Source organism: Arachis hypogaea, chromosome 18 (genome assembly GCF_003086295.3).
Source record: "Arachis hypogaea cultivar Tifrunner chromosome 18, arahy.Tifrunner.gnm2.J5K5, whole genome shotgun sequence".
NCBI lineage: Eukaryota > Viridiplantae > Streptophyta > Magnoliopsida > Fabales > Fabaceae > Arachis > Arachis hypogaea.
Genome location: NC_092053.1, coordinates 1,632,465 through 1,656,750, shown reverse-complemented (window position 1 = coordinate 1,656,750; position 24,286 = coordinate 1,632,465). Strand labels below are relative to the sequence as shown.

The 24,286-nt window shown below is 31.5% G+C and overlaps 3 protein-coding genes across 5 annotated transcripts; 1 reads left to right on the top strand and 2 right to left on the bottom strand.

The window, feature by feature from the left end:
• Positions 1 to 4,305: 4,305 nt before the first annotated feature.
• Positions 4,306 to 5,809, top strand: LOC112771040 (transcription factor bHLH87). Its single transcript, XM_025815607.3, has one exon. The coding sequence runs from the start codon at positions 4,306 to 4,308 to the stop codon at positions 5,728 to 5,730; it is 1,425 nt and encodes a 474-aa protein (XP_025671392.1). The 3' UTR covers positions 5,731 to 5,809.
• A 3,804-nt stretch (positions 5,810 to 9,613) lies between these two features.
• Positions 9,614 to 14,642, bottom strand: LOC112771037 (putative leucine-rich repeat receptor-like protein kinase At2g19210). 2 transcript variants are annotated; one of them, XM_025815604.3, is made up of 14 exons: positions 14,251 to 14,642; positions 13,630 to 14,170; positions 13,022 to 13,503; positions 12,787 to 12,925; positions 12,623 to 12,694; positions 12,458 to 12,529; positions 12,282 to 12,362; positions 12,038 to 12,183; positions 11,713 to 11,954; positions 11,466 to 11,592; positions 11,308 to 11,370; positions 10,876 to 11,065; positions 10,155 to 10,586; positions 9,614 to 9,921 (listed from the first exon to the last, which is right to left on the bottom strand). In XM_025815604.3, exons 1-14 carry the CDS (start codon positions 14,327 to 14,329, stop codon positions 9,918 to 9,920), a joined length of 2,670 nt encoding a protein of 889 aa, XP_025671389.1. In that variant the 5' UTR covers positions 14,330 to 14,642; the 3' UTR covers positions 9,614 to 9,917. The 2 variants fall into 2 exon arrangements, with proteins under 2 accessions (XP_025671389.1, XP_025671390.1); XM_025815605.3 differs by lacking the exon at positions 9,614 to 9,921 and having other exon boundaries at positions 10,079 to 10,586; positions 11,713 to 11,951.
• Positions 14,643 to 15,946: 1,304 nt separating this feature from the next.
• LOC112771036 (putative leucine-rich repeat receptor-like protein kinase At2g19210) lies at positions 15,947 to 22,796 on the bottom strand. 2 transcript variants are annotated; one of them, XM_025815603.2, is made up of 12 exons: positions 21,653 to 22,796; positions 20,978 to 21,551; positions 20,367 to 20,848; positions 19,784 to 19,934; positions 19,608 to 19,679; positions 19,215 to 19,286; positions 18,701 to 18,781; positions 17,802 to 17,974; positions 17,495 to 17,721; positions 17,105 to 17,291; positions 16,835 to 17,024; positions 15,947 to 16,626 (listed from the first exon to the last, which is right to left on the bottom strand). In XM_025815603.2, the coding sequence occupies exons 1-12, from the start codon at positions 21,729 to 21,731 to the stop codon at positions 16,188 to 16,190; spliced, it is 2,727 nt and encodes a 908-aa protein (XP_025671388.1). In that variant the 5' UTR covers positions 21,732 to 22,796; the 3' UTR covers positions 15,947 to 16,187. The 2 variants fall into 2 exon arrangements, with proteins under 2 accessions (XP_025671388.1, XP_072080057.1); XM_072223956.1 differs by having other exon boundaries at positions 17,495 to 17,718.
• Positions 22,797 to 24,286: the final 1,490 nt, after the last annotated feature.

The window sequence follows — 24,286 nt, the reverse complement described above, 5'->3', positions numbered from 1 at the left end:
CTGTGTACAGAGTGTAGTAAGTATTATTTGGTAAGAGCGTGAAATACTGTATGTAATTCACAATGATAATGTATGAATGAAGTTGTGGTAGCTAGCTAGGAAGTAGGAACAAAAGAAAAAGACATAGATGATTGTGTGGGGCACGTGGGCGTGTGCACGTACGTGGTGGTCAACATCAACCTCCATTGTAGGGCACTCTATAATGTATCATCGATTGTGACAAACCTAAAGGTACATGCATGCATAGGATCGAAGAAGTAAAACACTCACTACTGCTTTAATTGCTATATAGGTGAATTCAACAAGCTTGCTTTTTTTCTCTGCGACCACTGATGATGTTGATATATATGTGTTGGCCGACATACATATATATCATTCATGCAGAGAACCAAGACATACATACATACAATAGTTGGCAATGCCCCACTCTTCAGTTTCCGTATTATTACAGAAATTAATTAAAACCTGGTCTTGTGAATAATAATAACAAGACCCTAGTGTAATTCTTTTAAGTTTTTTAATAAATATGTTACGGTTTTTTAATGAACATGTTACAAAAAAAAATGTTTATTAGTTACTGAGTTATAACATTATTTTCAGAGATACTTTGTCGGTTATGATTGAATTATAACGATTAGATAAAAAATTATTCAAGGATTACAACCAGAGAGATGGATCATAATTAGTAAGACGTCATGGACTCATGGTCCATATAGCCTACCTACCTACCTAGCTATATATTAACTACATCTTTTCTTTCAATCCTTAGCTTGTCTTTATCCTTTTCTTAATAATAACGTGATTTAATATTATTTTGTAGTTGTCCTCTTCTAAATCAATACACATTACGCATCTTTTTACTATTGGCTAAAATATAAGACTAGTGGATCATTTTCATGTTAATCTCACAATAAATTCAATAATTGAAGAGTGTGTATCAAATTTCAATGCAATAGCTCAAGTACTTTGATCACCGCCCCTTTTATTATCTTCTGACATGGTTAAGAAAACTAAATTGAATAATTAATACCGTACCGCGTAGGTGCGCAGTCCATAATGTGGTACTTGACTTGAGCCAAGTCAACACATACAAATGTTAAGTCAAGTGCTTCACACAGGTATTATTATTATTATTATTATTATTATTATTAGTTCATGATTCTAACATAGATTACTACTAGAACTCTCCTTCAAAAATTTGAAATATGTGGATAAAAACAATTTAGGACGAAGAGAAAAAATGTTCAAAAACATTAAACATCACATCATATAATTTGAATAATATAATAATAAAGGGATAATGTTAAGGATATGTAGATGGATGGTGGTTGGATTGGATGGGAGGGTTGGTCCCCATCGCGGTTGAAATTGAAATATTTTCCAACTATGCGGGTGAAGCCTATCTATCTCATTGGAATTCCAACCAATGAGATACTGCCACGTGTGAACATTGGTGCTGAGTTCACGTGTGAGTCGTGTAGCGGGGACCATAAGCAGCTGGCTATATGGAGCCGAGCCGATAAGCCAACCCCATTTGGGCATCCATAAAGCCCGACATAACGAGGCGAATGGTATCCGCACACTGTAGGCCCAAATCTGGGCCCACCAATTTGACAATCTCTTTTGGTCCTATCTCTATATATCTCTCTTCCATTTAAATTTCAACCTCCATCTTCGTCAACAAAAATTTAACTAAAGCATTTGAAAATAAGTATGATTAATTGTAATAGGACCACAATTTGATATTGTTGTTTATAGAGAAGCAAATGTATAGAAGGCATTTAGATATAATTCTATCATTAGTGACTATTTACGTAAAGATGTCTCCATATAAAAATGAGTCAAATAAATTAAATTATTTAATAATTTTTACCTATTGTCTTTATATAAAAAAATAACTTCATCTGAATAACCACCTTTTATCGTTAACTATATAGTATATAATAGGCAGAAAATTAATGTGGTGTAGTTCGTACCAATTGGAAGATAAAGCCAAATTATTTGACTGAAGCTTCAGGAACATAATTGTGGGGCTAGAGAACATGACAACCTGAGACAGTTAAGAAGCTGACCACGACATTTGAGTTCAGGAATTTCGGTTAAAGATAGAACGTTAAAAGATGCATGGTGAATTAATTTTAGATACCAAGTCATTTACATGAGTTATTATTGCTACCTATGTACCTATATTATACATTGTAGCTTACCCTTTTAATTTATGTATTCTTCAATAGTGGATATTATATTTATCTAGGCAAAAACTTTCTTCAACCACTATACCTGCTTTAAATGATTTCTATGAAGAAAGTTGAAGCTCTAACATTTATATATGTCTTGACCTGAATAAAAGGATATGGTAAAAGAAGAACATGAGTTGACAACCTAAGAGGATTTGAGGAAATACATACATGCTATGGGAACCCATTATTCACTGAGCTGTGTAATGATGGGGCGCATGTGACCGATGAAATTAGCTACCTATATGCACTGATCAGAACTCAGAACCATTTCTGTGTCCCCGTGGGAGCAATATAATGGAACAACAACAACAACAGCTCCTAATAAAGTTAAACGAAATTTGTGATGAGACAAATTTGTAGAAGCAACTTGCTTTGTTTATTTCTCTATCTACTAATCTGGATCCCTTAATTTGCTAGCCTGCCAACACGTTTCAATGTTCCACTACTATATATTTCTTAATAGAAATTATTATTGTCCTATGATAACATATTTTTTAGTAACATCTTTTTTATCAAGTTTTCATGTCCTGCAAGTAGTGTACACTTTGCTTCTTATATATATTATTTAATATATACACTAAGTTTTAGGAGTTTCATATATATAGATATGTATTTTGGTAAAAGAGAATAGAGATATGTACATACACTAGAGAAGACGAAATTGGGGTCCTTATCCCTTAATATATACAACTCATAAAGCATTTATATGAAAAGCAGAGCTTAGATGCTTAGGAATCATATATACTAAGTAAAAATCTGAGACTTGAGTCATCAACTCCATTAGTTTATTTTTTTCAACTTTGAAGTGAAAAGTTGAATCTAACTTCAGCAGTATAGTGTGCTTTCTGATTTTAATCAGTAGATTCCTCTAAGAGTTTTACCACCCTAACTTAAACAAATACTGTGGTATAAAGTGAAAGCATCAAAAGTGCTATGATTAAATCTATGATTAACAAAAAAGTGGGTGATATTGTTTAAAGATGCTTCCACTTTCACTGCAGTTTTCACTGCAACTGTACAATGCGCATGGAATATATATAATCAACTCAAAACTGGTCAGAGCTTTCCCACTTAAAAAGTATAATATTTTGTATAAGAATAGATATTTAAGGTGCAGCTGTTTACATTATGGTAAAAACCTCACACATACATACAATATTTTATAAAACAGTAAAATTTTATAACAAATAACATTATTTTTATAAAAATAAACACTGAACAACACATTCAATCAGTTTTAGCTTTAGATTCAAAATTCTTTTCTGAAATCTCATGCTCCTTTCTTTTCAAAAATACAAAGTCCTTATCTTTTTCAAAACCATTAAACTGTTCTAAAACTGTTAAAAACATACTAGTATTTTACTAGCTAACCTCTTCTTTCTTTCTTTATTTATTTATATTTCCCCTGGTATAATACATTCCCAAATGCCTATTATTTAATATGCAATTCCTGACATACTTTGTTCAAGTACCAATAACTTGTTTTTATTGTAAAAGCATGTACCTTTTCATTGTTCCTATCTAATCTAATATCTATATATATAAGCTTCTCTTCAACAAACACAAAGCACTACTACATGGTATGTGGAGGTACAGTAATCTTTATTCTCTCATCACATCACATCAGTTCCTTAAATGTATCTGTTCTCTGCTCTAAGTACTGAAAATTTTAGAGTAGTCCTTAGTTTTACCATTCACAGTATTTAAATTAGTTGTTACATAATTTGTATCCAAATGAATTTTAACAAGGCAGAGTTAATAATACTATCACATAAGCTGACATTTAATCTTCTTACATGTCTTATCTCTTCAGTTGTTGGAAGGATTCTCACCCTGTTGGATCCAGCTTGAGTTAATATTCCGTGTTCTGGAAGCATCTAGATAGATCTACATTTGGTAAGCTCTTCAACACTGCATTTATTTTTTGTACCAAACCAGTTATATCTTTTTCTGTGCATTTCAATTCTCTTATATATATAAATAAACATGATATATAGGTAATAACAGTAGCATCACAAGAAGTACCACTTTGTCATTCAAGTTCAAACTACCTAGATCTTCATCCATGGATGGTCTGAGTTGGGATCTTTCTTCACAACTTGCTGCTAATAACCTAGCAATGTTGGAAGGAGAAGAAGACTACTCCATCTTTGTTAATAATCACATGCAAGAGATGCACAAGTCTCATCATCGTCATGGATATCCAAATTCTGAAAAAGTGATGATGATGATGATGAGCAACATGGTTCAGTACCCATCATCAGCAACACCAGAAGCTGAGATTGTGAGTTTTCCACAGAGAACAAGAAACAACAACAACAATTTTAGCATGGCGGTGAAATCATCATCATCATCATCAACCGGTTGGGATGTAAAAGAAGCCTTAACATCTAATCACCAATCATGGCCATCACTTTCAGTAGTCAATTATGTGCCAGATTTCAACATGGCCCACCACCACCAACAACAACAACAACAACAACTCATCAACAGCACAACACAATCATCATCATCCCTTGAATCACTCGATTGCTTGCTTTCAGCTACCAACAGCAACACAGACACTACTACTGCTACTACTTCTCTTGAAGAAGATGATGGCATCTCCATCATTCTATCTGACTGCAGAAACTTCTGGAACTTCACTACTAATTATGGAGCCATCACTGCTGCTGCTGCTGCTGCTTCCTCTGCTGAATCTGAAACCAATAATGCTTCCAACAAACAGAACAACATGCAATATCATCACCATCATCAGATCAATAATAACGAGCTCGATGAAACAGTATCTCAAGCTTCAAAGAGGACAATCATCAATGACCAATATGACCTTATCAAAACTTCTTCTGCTGCTGCTGCAACCACCACCACTGGTCCCTACTTCAGTATCTTCCACAATTCTTCTTCTTCCGCCACTGAAAGCGGCGCCTTCAAGCTTATCAAAGAGAATCCTCTACCAAGATCCAAGAAACCAAGATGGGAGAATAACAACAACAACAACAACAACAACAAGCGTGGTGGTTCATCATCCAACATCAACTTCCAGCAGCCGAATTCATCGCATTCCAGCATTGACGAACCAGATCCAGAGGCCATAGCACAGATGAAGGAGATGATATATAGAGCTGCGGCATTTCGGCCTGTGAACTTGGGATTGGAGGTTGCGGAGAAGCCGAAGAGGAAGAACGTGAAGATATCAAGCGATCCTCAAACGGTAGCTGCAAGGCAAAGAAGGGAGAAAATAAGTGAAAGAATTAGGGTTTTGCAGAAGATTGTTCCTGGTGGAAGCAAGATGGACACAGCTTCAATGCTTGATGAAGCTGCAAACTATCTCAAGTTTCTTAGGTCACAGGTCAAAGCTCTTGAAAGCTTAGGGAACAAGCTTGACACCATGAATAATCATAATAATGTTCCTCCTACCACCATTGCTTTCTCTTTCAACCCTTCTTTTCCCATCATGCCATCCTATTTTCCCAACCCTAAACCCTAGCAATCTCATCTTCCACATTTAACGTGTAATTTAGGAATATTTACTTCTTCTTCTCAATTATAACATGTCATATTTATAACTTATTTGTGCATTAAATGTGCTTTAAAAACATCTCAATCTATTTAAGAACACTCTCAAATACAGTATATAACCTCCGAGTCCGTATGTAAAGACTATCTCATTTTAATTATAACTCATTACGTGTATTAATATATCGGAAATGTTTGGTAACCAAAGAAAATAACCAAAAACAGCCATAACTTGCCTTATTTAGTATTCATTAATTATTGCGATAATTAATTAATGTTAAATAAGGCAAGTTCTGGTTGTTTTTTTTTTTTTTGTCTACCTAGCATTACTCTTTAAAAATATTTTTATCTATGTAAGAAGAGGTTCAAACAAGGAACCTAGATGTGTATTATTTTATGCATTAATAATTTAGTTACTGATTTTTAATATACATATAAAATACATAGTTAAAATGACTAACTATCACTTAATTTTCATGTTATTTGTATGTTTAATTGTTAATTATTAATTATACAGCATAGTAGTCAATGCGTACCATGCATGCATGAGAGAATATATAGAGTGCTTTTGGTTAATACTATCTACTAAATTATTATTACTAATGCATGCCTTTGATGATCATACTTTTTGAGTTTTTTTTTTCCACTGCAGTTAAATTTTCTTTTAGTAGGAACCAAGATGGTTTAATTTACAATGAAAGCAGTGAAAGTAATAATAATGAAAGGTGAATTCATTTACATAACCTTTTAGCTTGCAGAAAGGTGTAGCAATTATAACACCTATGATTAAGATGAAGGGTTAAAAAGTGGTGTTCACTTTTTTATTAGGTTTTGAATAAATGCAATAATAATAATGGGTGAAAATTTTGTGCAGTTGTTTTTATACGAAGTTGTTGGTTGACGTTAGATAATAATTTTTAGAGTAAAGTATATTTTTTGTCTTTAAAGTTTGACAAAAATTTTAAAAATATCCTTAAATTTTATTTTGTTTCAATTTTGTCCCAAAAAATTTTTATTTGCATCAAATATATCTATGACGGCTAATTTTTCAAAAAATTTAAGACTGATTCAACAACAATTTCATAAGAACAACCCTTCAATACAAGTAAATCAAGTATAATTTTCATGCATTTTTGTTATATTATTGGTCTTAAACTTTTTTAAAATTTTGCTGTCGAGAATATATTTGATCCAAATCGAAAATTTTTGAGACAAAATTAAAATAAGATAGAACTTAGGGGTATTTTTAAAACTTTTGCTAAATTTCGGAGATAAAAAATATACTTTATCCTAATTTTTAACTAATAACTTTACATAAAGATAACTGGATGTAAATTTTCACAGTATGCAGTTAAATAAAGCGCATTTTTCTTGGAGATATTGAAGAGGTATTATTTTATGGAAGATAACCAAAGCAAGAGACATTCTCTTAAGAGTAGTGAAGCTGAGTCAGTGGTCCTGTCTCCTTGATTCAACCCAAAGCGTGCTCTTGAAAATCACTCTTTTAAGACTCATTGCTCAGCACGTGTATGTATATGTGTGTGTGTATATTCTTCTTTTTTGGCACCACTGCTTTGTACTATAACCTTGATCTATGTCTTATTTAAAAACATTCCAAAATTCTCAAACTCTTAATGAAACTAATGATATTGTTAATGATGATGAGTATGATAACGACGGCTACAATAACAAAAAATATATAAATATATAATTGGCTCGAATATCTTGACTAAGCACATGCCTATGTGCTATACTGTTGTTGTGTATCACTGCATGTGACATTTCCCAGTACAAAATTGAAACCTTTCCGCTTTTACTCTGTCATGCTTTAGAACTATTCGCCCTTTTTGCTCAACTTTAATTTCATCATCAAAATATACAAAAGTCTATCCTAATCTCCCACTACTTACCCCTTCTTTCGGTTTCAAGCACTCTAACAAGTTAAGTCTTAGTTTATTCTATTTATGACAATTGTCTTTTCAGAGAATATAAATGTTGTTTAGTTAAGATTTCTAATAGCAAAAAGTTTTTAAAGTTTTGTATGTATGTATTAGGGGAAAGTATATTTTTTGTCTTTGAAGTTTGGTAAAAGTTTTAAAAAATATTTTTAAGTTTTATTTTGTTTTAATTTTGTTCCAAAAGTTTTCGATTTGCATCAAATATATCCCTGACGGCTAATTTTTCAAAAAATTTAAGACCAATTCAACAACAATTTCATAAGAACAATCCTCAACACAAACAAATTAAGCATAATTTTCATGCATTATTATCAAATTGGTCTTAAATTTTTTGAAAATTTAGCCGTCGAGAGTATATTTGATGCAAATCAAAAATTTTTGGGACAAAATTAAAATAAAATAAAACTTAGGAATATTTTTAAAATTTTTGTCAATAGGAACAAAAAATATACTTTAGCCGTATGTATTATAATAGTTCAGTTTTATTTTATATCTTGAATGAAAAGTTTTTCATTTTAAATCTTTTAATATGAGCACTCTTACACACTCTTAGCAAAAAGTTGAATATATAGTATAGATAATTTTGAATATTAGTATGTATAGTACTAAATAATGTTATGTTATTATTAATTATTCTGTCTTTTGAAATAGAAAAAAATATATTGAGAAAATATTATATACAATTAGAGTATGTACTTAGCGTTAAAATTAATATTATTTATTCAACATAGAAATTTGTATTTTTTGAACTCTAATAAGAATAGAAGAATATTGGTTGACCTGTCTAATAATATTTTAGATTCACACAACATAACTCTTCCTCACAATTTTTTTCTTTTTTTTTTTCAATTTGATTGAATTGTTTATATTCAAATTTTAAAGTAATAGAAAGAATATGTAAGTGTGGGTCATGCATGCTCTTGAAATTGCTGCAAGAAAGTGAAGGTTGAGGATAGGAATAGAAAGAGATAAAGAGTGTTAATGAGAGAAAATGAAAGAGATTATGGTTGTTATTGGTTTCCTTGCAAAGTATATAGAATTTGTGGTGTGAAAGGGACAAGATATTTGGCTTGTTTTGGATATTTTAAATTTGAATTTGATTTCTCAACCAAGAAATCAAATTACCGTTAATTCATTGTCTTCTTGCCTTTCATAATAAATGGGAGGAAGCTAAGAGAAGAGAATAAAGACATTTGGACTTTGTTTTCATACATTTTGTTGTATTGTGCTTTAGGCTTCTAGCTAATGATTTCACATGATCAAAATAACATGCTATAGTTTACTTATCAAGTTAGCATATAAAATTATAGTTTAATTTTTATATACTTAATATAAGTATTTTAACTAATGGATTATATGTCCACTTAATGAGACATGTGTATGTTTAAATGATTTTTAAAAAAAGTAAGTTTGAAAATTTTTTTTCTTTTCTGACATTGCATATTCTATAAAATTAACATGCATGCTTTCTTATATGTTATATGTCCACGAAAACTTTTCAATTGGATGAAGGGAGATAAAAAAAAATAAAAATTCAAATTCATTTTTTAAAGATCACTCGTTATTTAAATTAATTTTAAAAAAAAAATTTAATTAAATTTATTCTTCAAAATTTTAAATTAATGGCATTAGTCTTTCTGTTATTTTTTTTGTTGACAATGACAAAATTTATTAACGTGGCATGTTAAGTGATATTACAACACACAGGAGTCTTAATTGACAATTAGTACGATAAGTTAATGAAATTAGATCAAATTAAAACCTAATTGAAGGGAAGAACTTGAGGCATTAGCGTTTGGTGCAGAGACAGAAACTGAAAAAAATTTTAGTATTCTGTTTGGTGCAAAGTGGAAGACAGAAATTGAAACAAGAATAAAACTCTAATTTAATTTGTACAAAGGGTAAAATTAGAATGAATTAATTGAAATGAGGGTATTTTAGGTATAAAATGTTATTAAAATTTCAGTCCCCTGTGTCCCCACTTTTTGGAGATACTAAAATACTGAAATTTTGAGGACAGAGACAAAAATTTTAATACCAGTCTCTGAGCCAACAAACATGATACTGAGTCTCAGTCTTCCAGTCTCTATCCCAATATCTCAAAACAAACGCTAATTCCTCAAATTGAGATTGAGTTTATCTAATTTCATAAACTTATCATGTTATCGCCAATTAGGATTACTAGGTGTGTACTGTGGTGTCACCTGACATGTCACATCAACAAAATTTGACGCCGTTAGTAACGGATGTGATGAAAAGACTAAAATGACTACTTAAAATCTTTGAACGACGAATCTAATTAAAAAATTTTTCAAAAACTAATTTGGAGTATAGATTATCTTTCGGAGACTAATTTGATCATTTGCTTAAATAAAAATAAAAAAAATGGAATAAATAATTAGATTTATACATTTTAAAAATTCCAAATAATCTCTACCTTTCTAGAGAGCTCTGTCCACTAATTATATCAATAATGCTGGCCGGTAAACTTTGATGAATGTCAGAATCATGCAACAGATGATTAACTACAGTAATCCTATTTTCAACATTATCATCATCAGCTGGCAAACATTTTTTGAGTTGAGCAACAACATAACTCATTGCTGGCCTGTTAATGGAAGCAGCTGCTACACAAGCCATTGCAATATCCAAGACTTTCTTTGCAGAGTCAACATCAAAGTTTCCTTCTAATCTTGGATCCACAATATCATTCACCTCCCTTTCACTAAGCATTGATCCAACCAATCTAATTATGTGAACTTTCTCTTCTGTTTTGGTTATGGCTGGATGCCCTGTAATTATCTCAAGCAAAACCACTCCAAAACTATAAACATCACTTTTTTCACTCAACTTGCTTGATCTGTGGTACCTACACATTTTAACAAGTTATAATATATTTATTAATACACACCAATCTAAATTAAATTCAAAGGGAGTAACAAAATCAAAATGGTGATTACAATATATTAAGATATAACCTTTATTTTTTGTGCTATTGTTATATGAACTTAATTTTGATGCATCGCCAGTGTAAAGTTTACATAGTCGTGCAATCACATCGGTTCTTTTAGATTATCATTCACACGATCAATGTAAAAGGTAGTTATTTTTTACTTATGTGGCGTTATGTAATTGAATGCACGTGTAAAATTACTTACAGCGGATCAAGGTATCCGGGGGTGCCAGCAACCACAGTGCACATGTGTGTATCATTTTCATTAGGGTAGATCTTGGCCAAACCAAAATCAGCCAATTTTCCTCTAAATTTTTCAGTTAGTAATATGTTCTTTGACTTTATATCTCTGTGAACAACTCCTGGACAACAACCTTCATGTAGATACTCCAATCCTACATGCATACACTCCAAATATAATTTAAGTAAAAACATTGTTATTCTTTTTCAATTCGATATGTAATATCGAATGAAATTACTCCTCCCAAAAGTTTAAACTAGGAGAAAACAAGGATCGAATTATATACATTTTGATCATAGAAATTCTAATATCATATCATAAAATTACTTATCTCAAAAGCCTAAATTGACAAGAAGAAGCACATGAACAATTATATCTCTAACAATATATACTAACCTTCTGCAGTATCCACTGCAATTTGAATTCTTTGTTGCCAACTCAATATAGTTTCACTTTTATCTGCATTATTTATGAAGTTAATTAATTAATTAACACCATAGTGATGAAAAATGGTGATTAGTGAATGATAGATATAGTATCATATAGTAATTTACCTGATAAGTGGTAGGCTAAGTCTCCATTAGGCATGTATTCATAGATGAGAGCCATGTTTGTGCCATCATCACAATATCCTATAAGAGGTGTCAAGCATTTATGATGAGCTACAGCCAGAAGTTTTGCCTGTCAATCACACTCAAAAATGCAACTCTTTCTGTTAATTAACTAACATATAATAGACTAGTGATGTTTATTTTTATGTTAACTAGTTAAATTATATAATTAATTCTTAATTAAGATCACCTCTGCCTGAAATTGTAGATATGCTTGGGCTGAGTTTGAGTCTGAAGGAGACAGCATTTTGACAGCAACTTCAGTATCACCTACATAGCCATGATACACTGTTCCAGATGCTCCTTTTCCCACAACCCTTTTAAAATTTTTGGTAATTTTTTGGACTTCAGCATAGCTAAATTGCTGTTTATTTGACTCTAACTCCATCTTTATTCTTGAATATGCTCTCAGATTCCCCATTTCAGAGGCTACTGTATGTGGAAACAATGCATTGAGTAAAATATAAAGCTAACTGTCTTAGAAATTAAACCAAACATTGATGATTATCATGTACCTCTATGTCTTTTGAATATGAAGAAAGAAGTGATTGCTGTTGCCAGAATCACAAAAGCTCCACCTAGTGATGCCACCAATGGAACCACAACTTTATTACTATTGCTGCATGAACCTGAATAGCAAAGACCTTGATTTCCTCCAAAACTTGCATTTACAATAATAATAAAAATAAATAAGCATGTTAGTAACAGAAAATATTACTATTTGGAACTGAAATTTGAGGTATAAACTATAAAGCATACCTGGTTTTGAGCATGCCATTATTTGAATTCTCTCTGAGTTGCATTGGAACTGCTCCTGTTAGCTGATTCCCTTCCAGGTTCCTTCATTGGAGAAAAAATGTTGAGTGTTGTCACTTATTTTTTATTTTATAAATTCATTCAGAAATAATTTTTCAATATGAAAATATCTGACTTACAGAACTCTTAAGGAGTGAAGTTGAGATAAGAAATAAGGCACTGATCCTGTCAAACTGTTGTTTGATAAATCCCTGAAATTGGAACAAATTATTTTCACTCAAGTTTTGAACTTTATATATACCTCAGCATTTATAATTGTATATCTGATGGATCCAGTGACTTACAAATATTCTATTGACTTCAAATTGGATATGGCTGATGTTATATTTCCAGTTAAACCACTGGAAGATAAGTTCCTACAACCATCATGATTATAAATAAGTTTCATCAATTTCATCCAAGAGAAAACTATGTAGTTTCATCTACTATAAAATTAACCAAAACTTACAAGTATATGATCCTTGGAGAAGAAGAACCAGCATAGCTGCAACTAACACCATCCCACATGTAACTTAGTGGAATGCATGGATCTCCTTGCCAATTTCTTTTTATCCCATAATTTGACTTCACATTCATGATAGCAGAAGCTGTTCTCATAAATATGAGAACTAATAAGTCAATAAGAAGTGAGGAAATTCTTCAAGAGCAAGAAAATTTGTAAGTTAATCTATATATATAGTTACCATCAGTTTGGTCTGTTTGTGATTGTGAGAAATTCTTAGTCATATATATCTCAATGGCACTGAAAAGAGGTGGAAGTGTTGATCTGCTTGTTCTGTTAATCCAAACTTCCAACCGAGGTTTTTCCAAAATTGATATGTAATACACGCTCTGCAGGTACTTAAGATTCACTGGAGAACCATTAAGAAGATACCCATTCACAAAAAAGTTGAAGTCTCTAAATTGATTTGCTTCAAGTTTCTGGATTTCGGCAACGAAGAAGTACACATAGTATGCAGAGGCATTATCCTTGGGATAGAAGTTAAATTCTATATTATCATTGTTATTTGTTGGAATTGCTGCTGTTTCCATCACTGTAGAGGCTGGTAATGGTAAAAAGTTGTATGAAGTTGATTCTTTGTCTATAGCAAGAGAAGTGTTTATCTGTTTCCAATCTTTTGAATTGTAAGGTGTCCATATTCTATCATGGACATCATCTGGGTATCTTTGATCAGGAAAAATAACAACAAAAATGGAAAATCAGAGAGCCTCATATTGTTGTGACACTATATGTTTATATAAGTCTTAATTAAGATACGTAACTTGGCAATGAGATCAAATCAATAATCACCTGACTGTTTTATCTTCCTGTAATCCTATGTCATACCGGGCGAGAAGCTCCATGGAGTTAATCAGATAGGCATCACTGTCAAGAACTCTAATCTCTAAAGCTGATATGAAAGGTGTACCCTTGTTGGTGTTAACTAAGCAAACATGAACATAATCCGAGGAAGCAACAAAGATGATTTCCTTGGTTATTACACTGGTTGGATCCTCAAACACTAGAGATTCCCACCATTTGGTTCCAAGATAGATATCAAATTGAGGAAGTGAATCTTTACCATCATAGTTTCCATACATGAACCTTGCCCTTATTAGATACTTGCTGCTTCTTCCTTGAGGGACCTTAAGGGAGTAGCAGTTTCTGATTCTTTCTGGGAAACTTCTAACATTCCAGAACTGTTTGGCAAGTGAAGAGGCCTTATATTTGGGTGATATGTTGTGGCATTCACCAGTGTCTATGATGCTGGCATCTGAAATGTAATATATGGAAGTTGTTTCATCTTTGTAACTTGCTTCATCCACAAGTCCACAATCAATGCTAACAAAGCCTGAAAAGGGGGAAGTGGTAAGAACAAGAAGCAATAGTTGTGATTCTGATAAAAAAAAATCTTATGAGAGATTACCAAACCTGATTGATTCTGGGCATGAACAATGATAGGAAGATTCCACAGAAGTTGAAATACTAAAAGCAGGAAAATTCCTATCATTTTTCCCCCCTGACCTTTATGTGTAGAATTGAGATCTTGTCACAACTTAAAACTCATTTGATATTTGATGTTGGATTATGTTATGAGACTTGTAATCATGACTTCTATAACATATGATTAAGCTTAAGCTTTTCATTTAATGAAGTCAAAAACAGCATTATTTTTATGTAAGTGTTGGACTTTAGAAACTTCCCCTTTGAATTGTCAGAATTGTAGACTGTAGACTATATTAATATTTATCAATAGAATCATATAGCTGTTTTCTCTCTTTTTTAATTTTTTTTTTCAAGGTTATGCTAAAAATATATATACTCTAGCATATGATGCAGTTGACCAGTGTGAATCAATAAACAAAGTACCATACGTCTCCCAAATTTTCAAGCGTGTGCCAATTGCCACAATATATAAGACTTTTAGGTATCTTATCAAAATAAATAACCATATTCAATAAAGTTGAGGTTGCCCATGAAGAAATATCTCTTGACACTTCTGTCCTAGAGCGTGTCTGGCATTATTCATTTTCAGAAGCACAAGTGATTAGGATGCTAAATAATAATATTCACTTCATAATAGTTGGTCCTTGTAACTCTTCTTTCCATGTAAAATTCAAGATGTAAAAGTTCTGTTTCCCTTCCAGAAAGTTTCAACTTTACAAACAGATAACATTTCTACCTGGCTAAAGAACTCTCTCCACTTATTATCTCAATGGAAGCATCAGTTGTATAATTACATAGATCGTCAGGTAGCCTAGTCATCTCCATTGCTAAACAATCTTTCAATTCAGTCACCACTTGAGTCATGGTTGGCCTATTAATGGAACAGGATTCAATACATTTAGTCTTGAGTCAACAACATCTTCAACCTCCCTTTCGCTTTCGCGCAGCCATTCAACTATGTGAGTTCTTTCCTCAGTTTTGGATATAAGAAGTTGGCCAGTAATGATCTCAAGCAAAACAATACCGAAGCTAGAAACATCACTCTTTTCATTCAGCCTGTTTAACATAAAGTATCTGCAAGACAAGAATTTCAATTCAAATGGCTAGTCTTTGATGAAAAACAAAATACAGACCAAGTTGAAACAATTAAAGTAGTTAAGCACTTGTGATGAACTTTAGTAAGAAGTTCTGCCTACAAACGAAAACAAAATGATATAGACTAAGTTAATAAAAGTGTATCATCATTCATGATAGACTGTGTATATGATATTGATGTACATCATTGTATCTTTAGTTACCTCTGCCTTGAATTGCTGGTACCCTTGAGCTGAAGGGGAGGGTATTTTGACAGCTCCTTGAATGTTACCTAAGTAGCCATGGCAAATATGGACTATAAACGTGCTCTTTATTCCATTTAATTTTCTGCTCATTTTGCACTACATTCGAATATCATTTCAGCAACTTTAACTTATTCATTTGATACTGTACTTGAGCCATTCACCATATTACTTGAATGAAAAGACTCAAAGAGTGATGTATATTGCTTTGGAGTTGTTCTACTTGAGCTGATTACTGGCCAGCCTGCAATCACTAATTGATGTCTCCTTTGGTAGTTCTAGTGGGGAGAGTTCACTGTTAAGGTAGCAATTATATATACCAAAGTTTCTGTGATAATCATCGATTGTTTGAATGCAATTAACTCCTTTGCTTCATTAACCATGTAGTTCATTGCATAAAAGATACATTAAAAAAAAGAGAAAGAAAACCAACAAATGATTGATCATTAAAAAGGCAGAAGGATTGCATGCAAGTCCAAGTTGATCTTATTGTTGTAATACATCACTTTCTACTTGCAATTGTGCCTTGATCTTATTCACTATTACCCTATTAACAAGCTTGATCCTAGACAATCAAGCTCTTAATTACCTGGCCTGAGGAGTGGATTCATTTTGTACATTCACAAAGACTAGTTCAACCGATGAATCTCCATTACTTTTGTTGCCACCACCACCATATTTTGTTTGACTTAATTCCATGGCCAAAGCGTTCTTGAGTTCAATCAATACCTCACTCATGATTGGTCTTTCATTAGAGCTTTGTGACACACAAGCCATTGCTGTTTCCACAACCTTCCAGGCAGAGCTACAGTCAAAGTCTCTCCCTAACCTCGAGTCAACAATGCCATGGATATCCCCTCTCTCCACCATCGAACTAACCCAATGACTTAAGTGAGTTTTCTCATCATCATCATCATCATCTTCTGCCATTCTTATTGCTGCTTGACTTGTGATTAACTCCAAAAGAACAACTCCAAAACTATAAATATCACTTTTCTCTGTTAATCTGCTTGATTGGTAGTAACTGCAAATTAAAAAAAAATGTACAAATGTTAAATTGTTCAATGTATTTTCAATTTTTCATCGAAAGTCGTGATTAGTATCAATCACTGTATTTTCTTGGAAAATACTGACAAATTCTAGATAACTAATATTTTCTTTTCTTATTTTTGTCTTACTTTTTTACTAATACTAATCAATTCTTTTATGCTAAAAATAATTGGATTACTTACTTGGGGTCCAAGTAACCAGCGGTGCCGGCAACAACAGTTGAAACATGACTGCCCCCATCGATTGGGATAATCTTTGACAAACCGAAATCAGATAATTTTGCATGCAAGTTTTCAGTCAACAAAATGTTTGAAGCTTTTACATCTCTGTGGATTATAGGTGGCTTGCAACCATTGTGTAAATATTCCAATCCTGATATCAAATGTACTAAAAATGTATTAAAAGAAAAATAAAAATAAAAATCAGATGTAGTTTGAGAATTAGTTTCCAACCTTGTGCTGCATCTACTGCTATACAGAGCCTGTCTTTCCAGCTCAGGAATTTGGTACCTGATGAGAGATGTTCATGTAGGTTTCCATTAGCCATATACTCGTATATGAGAGCCTTATTGCTTCCTTCATTACAGTATCCAACAAGGGAGGTCAAATTTCTGTGATGAACTCTCATTAGAAGCTTAACCTGCAGGGAATAATATAACCAAATCCAGAATCATCAGTTTATCATCGTTGTGATATATAATAAGAGCTTAATTTTGATGCTCTTTATACAATAGTCCAATTAATAGTTCTTTTTTCTAATATAACATTACGTAATTAGATGCACATGTAAAACTGTTTGATAGTATATTAAAATTAGATTCATATCATAATTAGTCTTGTTACCTCTGCTTGGAATTGCTGATAACCTTGAACTGAGGATTGAGAAAGCATCTTCACTGCAACTGGAGCATCATCAACATATCCCATATAAACTGTTCCAAATCCACCTTTACCAAGGATTTGACAGAAGTTGTTGGTGATTTTAAGGATATCAGAGTATGAATAGATTTTATTCTTGAACTTGAGTGATACATCATCCTCTTGCTTGATCTCCTTTGGAGTAATTTCTACTGCCACCAATGTCAATTAATAAATCAACATGCATGTATATGGATTTTGCAGATAATATAGTGAGATTCATATTTATTACCTTTGGTTTTTCTCCTTTTATTAAGAGTCCAGACTATAGCTGCGGCGGTCACTGCCACTAAAACGACTGAAAGCCCAATAGCTGCAGCTACTAAGAATGGCTTTGTCTTCTTTTTCTTCTTTTTTACTTTGCATTCTCCAGATTCACATAGTAGATATGGATTTTGATCAACACTATCATAGAAGCATTATTATTTAGAGTATAATTATGATGAAATAGAATCAGTTAGTATCGCTTATACTTATATAACATATGTATATATTTATTGTAGAATTTTGTGCTTTTATTATTTTGATTCTTCTAGTACCTATATATACATTTGTACATTATACCTTTAAGAATAACATGAATAATATAATCTTGATTACTCTCTTGTAGTCATTTTTTATAAAAAATAATATTAATTTAGATCGATTCAAAATTTGATTCACCATTTTTTGGTTAAATTAATTTATCTGACCTAATTTTAACAAAATTAACACAATTTAATCGATTATATATGTTAAATTTTAATTATTAAAAAATATTTTTAAAAAAAATTACGTTTTAAACGATTTTATCGGAATGGCTCCAAAAAACAAATTATATTTGTTTTTTTAATATTTATTATCTAGTAATTACTATGATATTTAAAAGCTGGTGTCTAACTTTTAGAAAATATTAAAATTAATAGTTAATTTAAAAAATAAAAATGAATAATATTTAAATAATTAAAATTTATTATAAAAATAAATTTAAAAAAATTAGACTCCAATTTGTAGATACCATAAAATTGATCTTATTTTTAATAAAAAAAAAAACTTATAAAATGTACATTAAAAAATGTGTATATAACATTCTTTAAATAAAGTTAAAAGATGAAGAGTATAGAAGGAAGATTTCATGAATAAGATTCATACTTGAGTGATAAGAAACCTTTGTTAGATTTCTCAAGTAGTGTTGAAGGTAATGAACCACTGAGGTTATTTCCCGCCAAGTTCCTGCCAGAATAGTAAAACTGCTATAACATTCTTTTCTCTTTTTTTTTCGGTCATTTATTAGATGAGCTCGAGTAATAAAACAACAGAAAAATTTAATAACAAACAAAAATATAATCATAATTTACTATTTATAATTTAATATTTATTAATTATTGTAATTTAATAAAGACTAAATAAAATGAATTTGAAAAAGTATAAGATATCAACATACTATCTGCCAACTTATTATCAACAATAATTAATATTAAAGATATTTTTATTAGAAGATACATGTATTAGAATAAAAAAGATATTTCTATTAGACACATTTATAAAGACATTTCTATTAAATATAGACATAAGAATTGACAGAAGTTGGTAAAATTCTTGTTGGCTAAGTGGCGGGATTATTTTTTTTTTTTTTTCTTTCTAGCATTATCATAAAACAACTTACAAGATCTTTAAGTTTTGTAATTGAGAGAGAAACTCCGGAACTTGGCCATTCAAGTGGTTGTTTGACAAATCCCTGGAAAAACAACAAATAACTTGACAACACAGAATATTTAAAATGGTGGATACTATTATGAAGATTTTATAATTGTTTTCATATGAAAATATTTTTTTTATAACGCTTATTAGATGATAGATTGTATGGTTAGATTTTGATATGTTCTAAAAATATTTTTATTTAAAGTGTAACTAAATAAATAAGTCACATTTTTTAACAAAGCATCTTCATAAAAAGATGTTTTTTCCATCTTCATTTGAGTAGTTGCCTATCTAAAAATGAATTAAATGGAAGCAAATTTTGTATTTTTTTTTTATTTAGATTATGAGATGAACTCACAACTTTTCCAACATAGTGAGGTGTGAAAAGGAAGGATCTATAGCTCCCGTCAATCCACTAGAAGATAAATTTCTGCATGAATAAAAGACGAAGACTCAGGTAAAGACATTTAAAATGTTAGATGATTTAATATGCTTAACGTAAGCGTTGTTAATTATCTATAGGAAGTGACTTACAAGGCAGTAATCCTAGGGGATTCATTTAGATGACGAGTACAATTGAGACCGTCCCACTCCCACATGTAGCCTGCGGGGCCGCATGGATCCCCTTGCCACTCTTCTCTTATTGCCAAACCATAGACGGACTGGATCCTTGTGATGGCATCAACTAGTAGTAGCATTTATTATTTATTATTATTGTTTTATTTTAAAATAAAAATAATGAAAAATATCTTTTAAAAAAATTGCCATTCTCATCTTTTCTAAAAAGAAAAAGTATAGATAGACAAAAAAAATACTAAACAATGTAAATAATTGATATATCATATGTTCATTTCACTAGTGTGGGGATAATTATTCTAATATTATGATTTAGGTGGGTAATTTGAAGGTGTAGTGTGTTTTTATTTGATTGGTAGTTGTTCATATTATTCAAAAAAATTATTAATTACTTAACATTACTTTTCTAAAAAAAATCTTTAATTTTTTTAATATAATAAACAAAAAAATAACTAATAAATTAACATATAAAAAAGTTTGAGATATCCAAACATGAAGCCCAATACTGTATTGAATAAAGTAGGATATAAATACAACATACCATCTGCTTGGAATGTATCCAATTGGTGGAATTGAATTAATTCGTAAACTTCAATGGCGTTGATGATGGGAGGCAGGGTTGAAAGCGGCGTTTTTTCGAGTGAAATATCAACCGAGTTCGGGACTACGACTCTGATTGTTTTTGTAGAGAGGTAGGGCGGCTGCACGGGTTTTTCAGAGAATAGCTTACCGTCCACAAAGATGTTAAATTCCCTTATTTCGTTGTTGTTCGACTCAGCCTCAACCTCCATAAAATGCATGTATATATAGTATACATCACTTATTGGAATTTCTGGCCTCCAGTTTATCACTAATGGATCACTTGCATTTGCCGGTGTGATCGCGGTATTCATGACACCTGCTGGCAACTGGTAATCATTCTTGCTAAAGGCATCAGCAGTTGTAATACTTGAATCAGACAATTTTACCCAATCAGGTTGCATGAAGATTCTCCATTGACGATCAAAGGGATCATCCACGTACCTGACAATTTAGTCAAATATATCAAATTATTTAACTATTTTTAATTATGAATTTCATATTAAAACAACTACTATACCTGACTCTTCACTTTAATTTAATTAACCAGATGGAAGATGCTTGATAATTCACCTGATATAGTCGTCATCGTCGTCGTCGCTGGATGAATAACCGAAATCGTCACGGTAGTAGTTAACCAGTGATCCAAAAGCAGATGGAGAAGTGATGGAATAGGTATCATTTTTCAAAGGCCTCAAATCTATGGTTGATATAAATGGTGTGCCATGGCCTGTATTCACCAAACAGATATTTATGTATTCCTGTGAAGCTATATGTATAATCTCTTCGGTCTCGTACCCGTAGGGATTAAGCGTGGCGTTTCCAAAGCTTACTGTATCCCACTTGTTAACTCCAAGATACACATCAAACTTTGGAAAAGTTTTACTCCCGTCGTAGTTTCCGTACGCAAACTCAAGGCGGATCAGATATTTGGAGCCTATTGTGATGTTGTTTATCTTGTAGCAGTTTCTTCTTCCTTCCGGGAAGCTTCTCAGAGTCCACAGTTGATTATGTTTGAAGTAACTTATGGAGTCAGAACTCACTGATTTAGCTACACCACTGCTAATGATACCGACATCTGAAATATATTGTATGTCTTTCCAATCAGTAGAGTTGGGCAAGGCTCCGCAATCTATGCTGATGAACCCTAAAACACACACAACATATTACGTAATATACAATTATTGATATATATTGAATTGAAAATATATATGTATGTAGATTTTGATGTCAATTATATTATTAAACCTGATTGATCCAGAGCTTGAAGCACAACTGCATGAACTAGAAAAGCTAGCAAAGCAACGTTCAAAATAGTCCTCCACATGTTAGTTTTTACTTTCTAATCACTACCTTCTTCTGGCTTTGTATGTGTCTAGTTATCTACAGTACACATGAACGAACCTATTTTTCTAATATATAGACATCTGTATTTAGAGATGTCAAAATCATATTATCTATCAAAATCATATCATTCCCAACATACACGCTAAACCCTAAAGAAGCGTTTATGGTCAACTTGTATACAAGCTAAGTCTCTGCATAGGACATGGGAGTATACTAAGTCTATATTGCAACCTTTTTGTTTGTTTTTTTTTTTTTTAAATCTTTTCTTTGTTTTATCTTTCCGTGTGTTTAGGGGTGCATATGGACAGGGTGAAGCCGGGTTTGATGTGACCTAGACTCGACCCAAAATATACATTGAGTCTATTTATTAGACCCGAATTCGTCCATAGACCCGATGAAACCAATACACTTTCGGGCCACAATTATACCGGGTGAAAACCGGGCCGTTAACATTACAGTACGTTGATACCTTCTTGTAAGCTAGCATGTAAAAATATCCAAATTTTCAAGACTCCAACCATTATTTAACATGGTAAAATTTACTTAGAAAAATATAGCAAGAACCAACCCTTCTTCAAAATTAAAGCATAACCACAATCAATACTAAAGCATAACCACAATCAATATTAATATTGTCTAATAATACCAAATATTTAAATCAATACAAATAACACAATATTATGCATTAGTCTAAAGTCTTATGCATTCTAAACATGAAACATTAACTTATAGTCTTATAATTACTAATAACACAAAATATTAAGGTTTACAATACTTAAATTCCACATAAGAATAGTCATGATCCATCACTAATAACACAAAATATTAATTATGTATGATGGCCGGACCACCAGACCGATTTCGGGTGACCCGAGCTATGACCCGGACCCGACCCGAAATAATGACCGGATTTATTTTTGAGACCTTTATCCGACCCTAAACCCGATAAAATTATACCAAATTAACCCCTAAAGTATTCGAGACCGAACCGAACTTTCGGACCGGACCGGATCATGTGCACCCCTAAATGTGTTAATACTTATACATTTGTGATTTGCTTCAATAAAAAAATATTAAATAAGTTTCTAATTTTCTAAAACCGTAGTCAACACGCTTTAGAAGTCATCCCTGTCTCTACATCAAAGTACCTATAACTGCCATTTCTTTTCCCTTTCTTTCTTCTCTTTCTTATTATATTAATTAATAATTTTAATTTGTTTAAATTAAAAACAAAACAATAACTTACTATGGTTACATTAATCAATTAATTGAAGGCTAATATTATATACACATATGTACCGAATAAAAATTGGTTAAATATTTATCTTAAATAAATTTATGTAGATCAAATTAGCTAAATTAAATTATAAATTGAATCCATCTAATTTGACTTATATATAAATGTTCAGACTCAAATAAATTAAACTAATATTATTCAATTTACTAACAAAAAGAGATAATTTAAAAAAAGTAAATTAAACTAACATAATTCAATCTACTAACAAAGAGAGAAAAAGTAATTTGCATTAACATTTATGGGCTTTTACATTAACATTTAATTTATAGGCTTCTTTATAGATGATATTCTACTGAACTTGAATTTGACTAAAAACTAGTGGTGAAATATTTTTTTTCATTTTAACTAATGATGGATTAGTGCATGTTCTTCATTATTACTATTAAAGAAATTAATTTACTCTTAATTTTTTATATAATTAAAAATAATTTGTTCTTTAAAAAAAATATTGAATTTACTGTAAAAACCGATTTTGTTGCTCGTAATTAAAATAACTTATTTTATTATTTGTTTGAGTAATAATCTTTTTAAAAACGTTAAACATTCGAATCAAAATTTGACGTGACCTAGTATTTTAGATAGTAAAAATATTTTTTAAAATTATTAGATAATTTAATTATTCAATTTAAGATTGAACAGCAAGAAGGATATTACATCAAGAAGTTAAAGATTAACGAAAATAATAATCACTTCACTAAAACATCATTTCGTCTCTAAAATAATATATATTAGGTAGAAACTCAGATGCAGTTGACCCCTTAAATGATTTGACTGATTTAATTAAATTTTCATCTAACGACTCTCATTTATCAACTTCACATAAAGTCGACTGCACCTGAGTTTTCACCATCCCACCATCCCATTAACTTAAGCTTTCTCTCGTATATATTTGTTGTGATGTATATGTTCACTAAATGTGGTGTATAACCACAATTTCTAGCCAGCTATGCCAATGAATATGAACAACCACAAGATAATATATGAAAACAAGATTATCTCCGCGTTCTTTGTCTCATTCTATATATGAAAACAAGATTATATCCTGTGGTTGTGGAAAATCACAAGTTATAAATTAGTCCTACCTGGTCTTCCACGACTTGTTATCGTGATAAATCTGTGGCCTCTATGCAGGCATGGATGGACTTCTTCACAGCGTAAACATCACTAGAATAGAACAACATGGATTTATTTCTGGTTATGAAGTTTATTTAAAGCCATGCATGGCTCAAAATCATTTT

Excerpts from the sequence above, each read along its gene's own strand:
- LOC112771040 (XM_025815607.3), top strand. The coding sequence starts at position 4,306 with ATGGATGGTCTGAGTTGGGATCTTTCTTCACAACTTGCTGCTAATAAC.
- LOC112771037 (XM_025815604.3), bottom strand. The coding sequence starts at position 14,329 with ATGATAGGAATTTTCCTGCTTTTAGTATTTCAACTTCTGTGGAATCTT. Across the intron at positions 12,363-12,457 it reads CTTCACTCCTTAAGAGTTCT|GAACCTGGAAGGGAATCAGC; the intron begins GTAAGTCAGATA and ends TCTCCAATGAAG. Across the intron at positions 12,184-12,281 it reads AATGGCATGCTCAAAACCAG|TTTTGGAGGAAATCAAGGTC; the intron begins GTATGCTTTATA and ends TGTAAATGCAAG.
- LOC112771036 (XM_025815603.2), bottom strand. The coding sequence starts at position 21,731 with ATGTGGAGGACTATTTTGAACGTTGCTTTGCTAGCTTTTCTAGTTCAT. Across the intron at positions 21,552-21,652 it reads TCAAGCTCTGGATCAATCAG|GGTTCATCAGCATAGATTGC; the intron begins GTTTAATAATAT and ends TGTGTGTTTTAG. Across the intron at positions 17,025-17,104 it reads AGCAGTAGATGCAGCACAAG|GATTGGAATATTTACACAAT; the intron begins GTTGGAAACTAA and ends ATTTGATATCAG.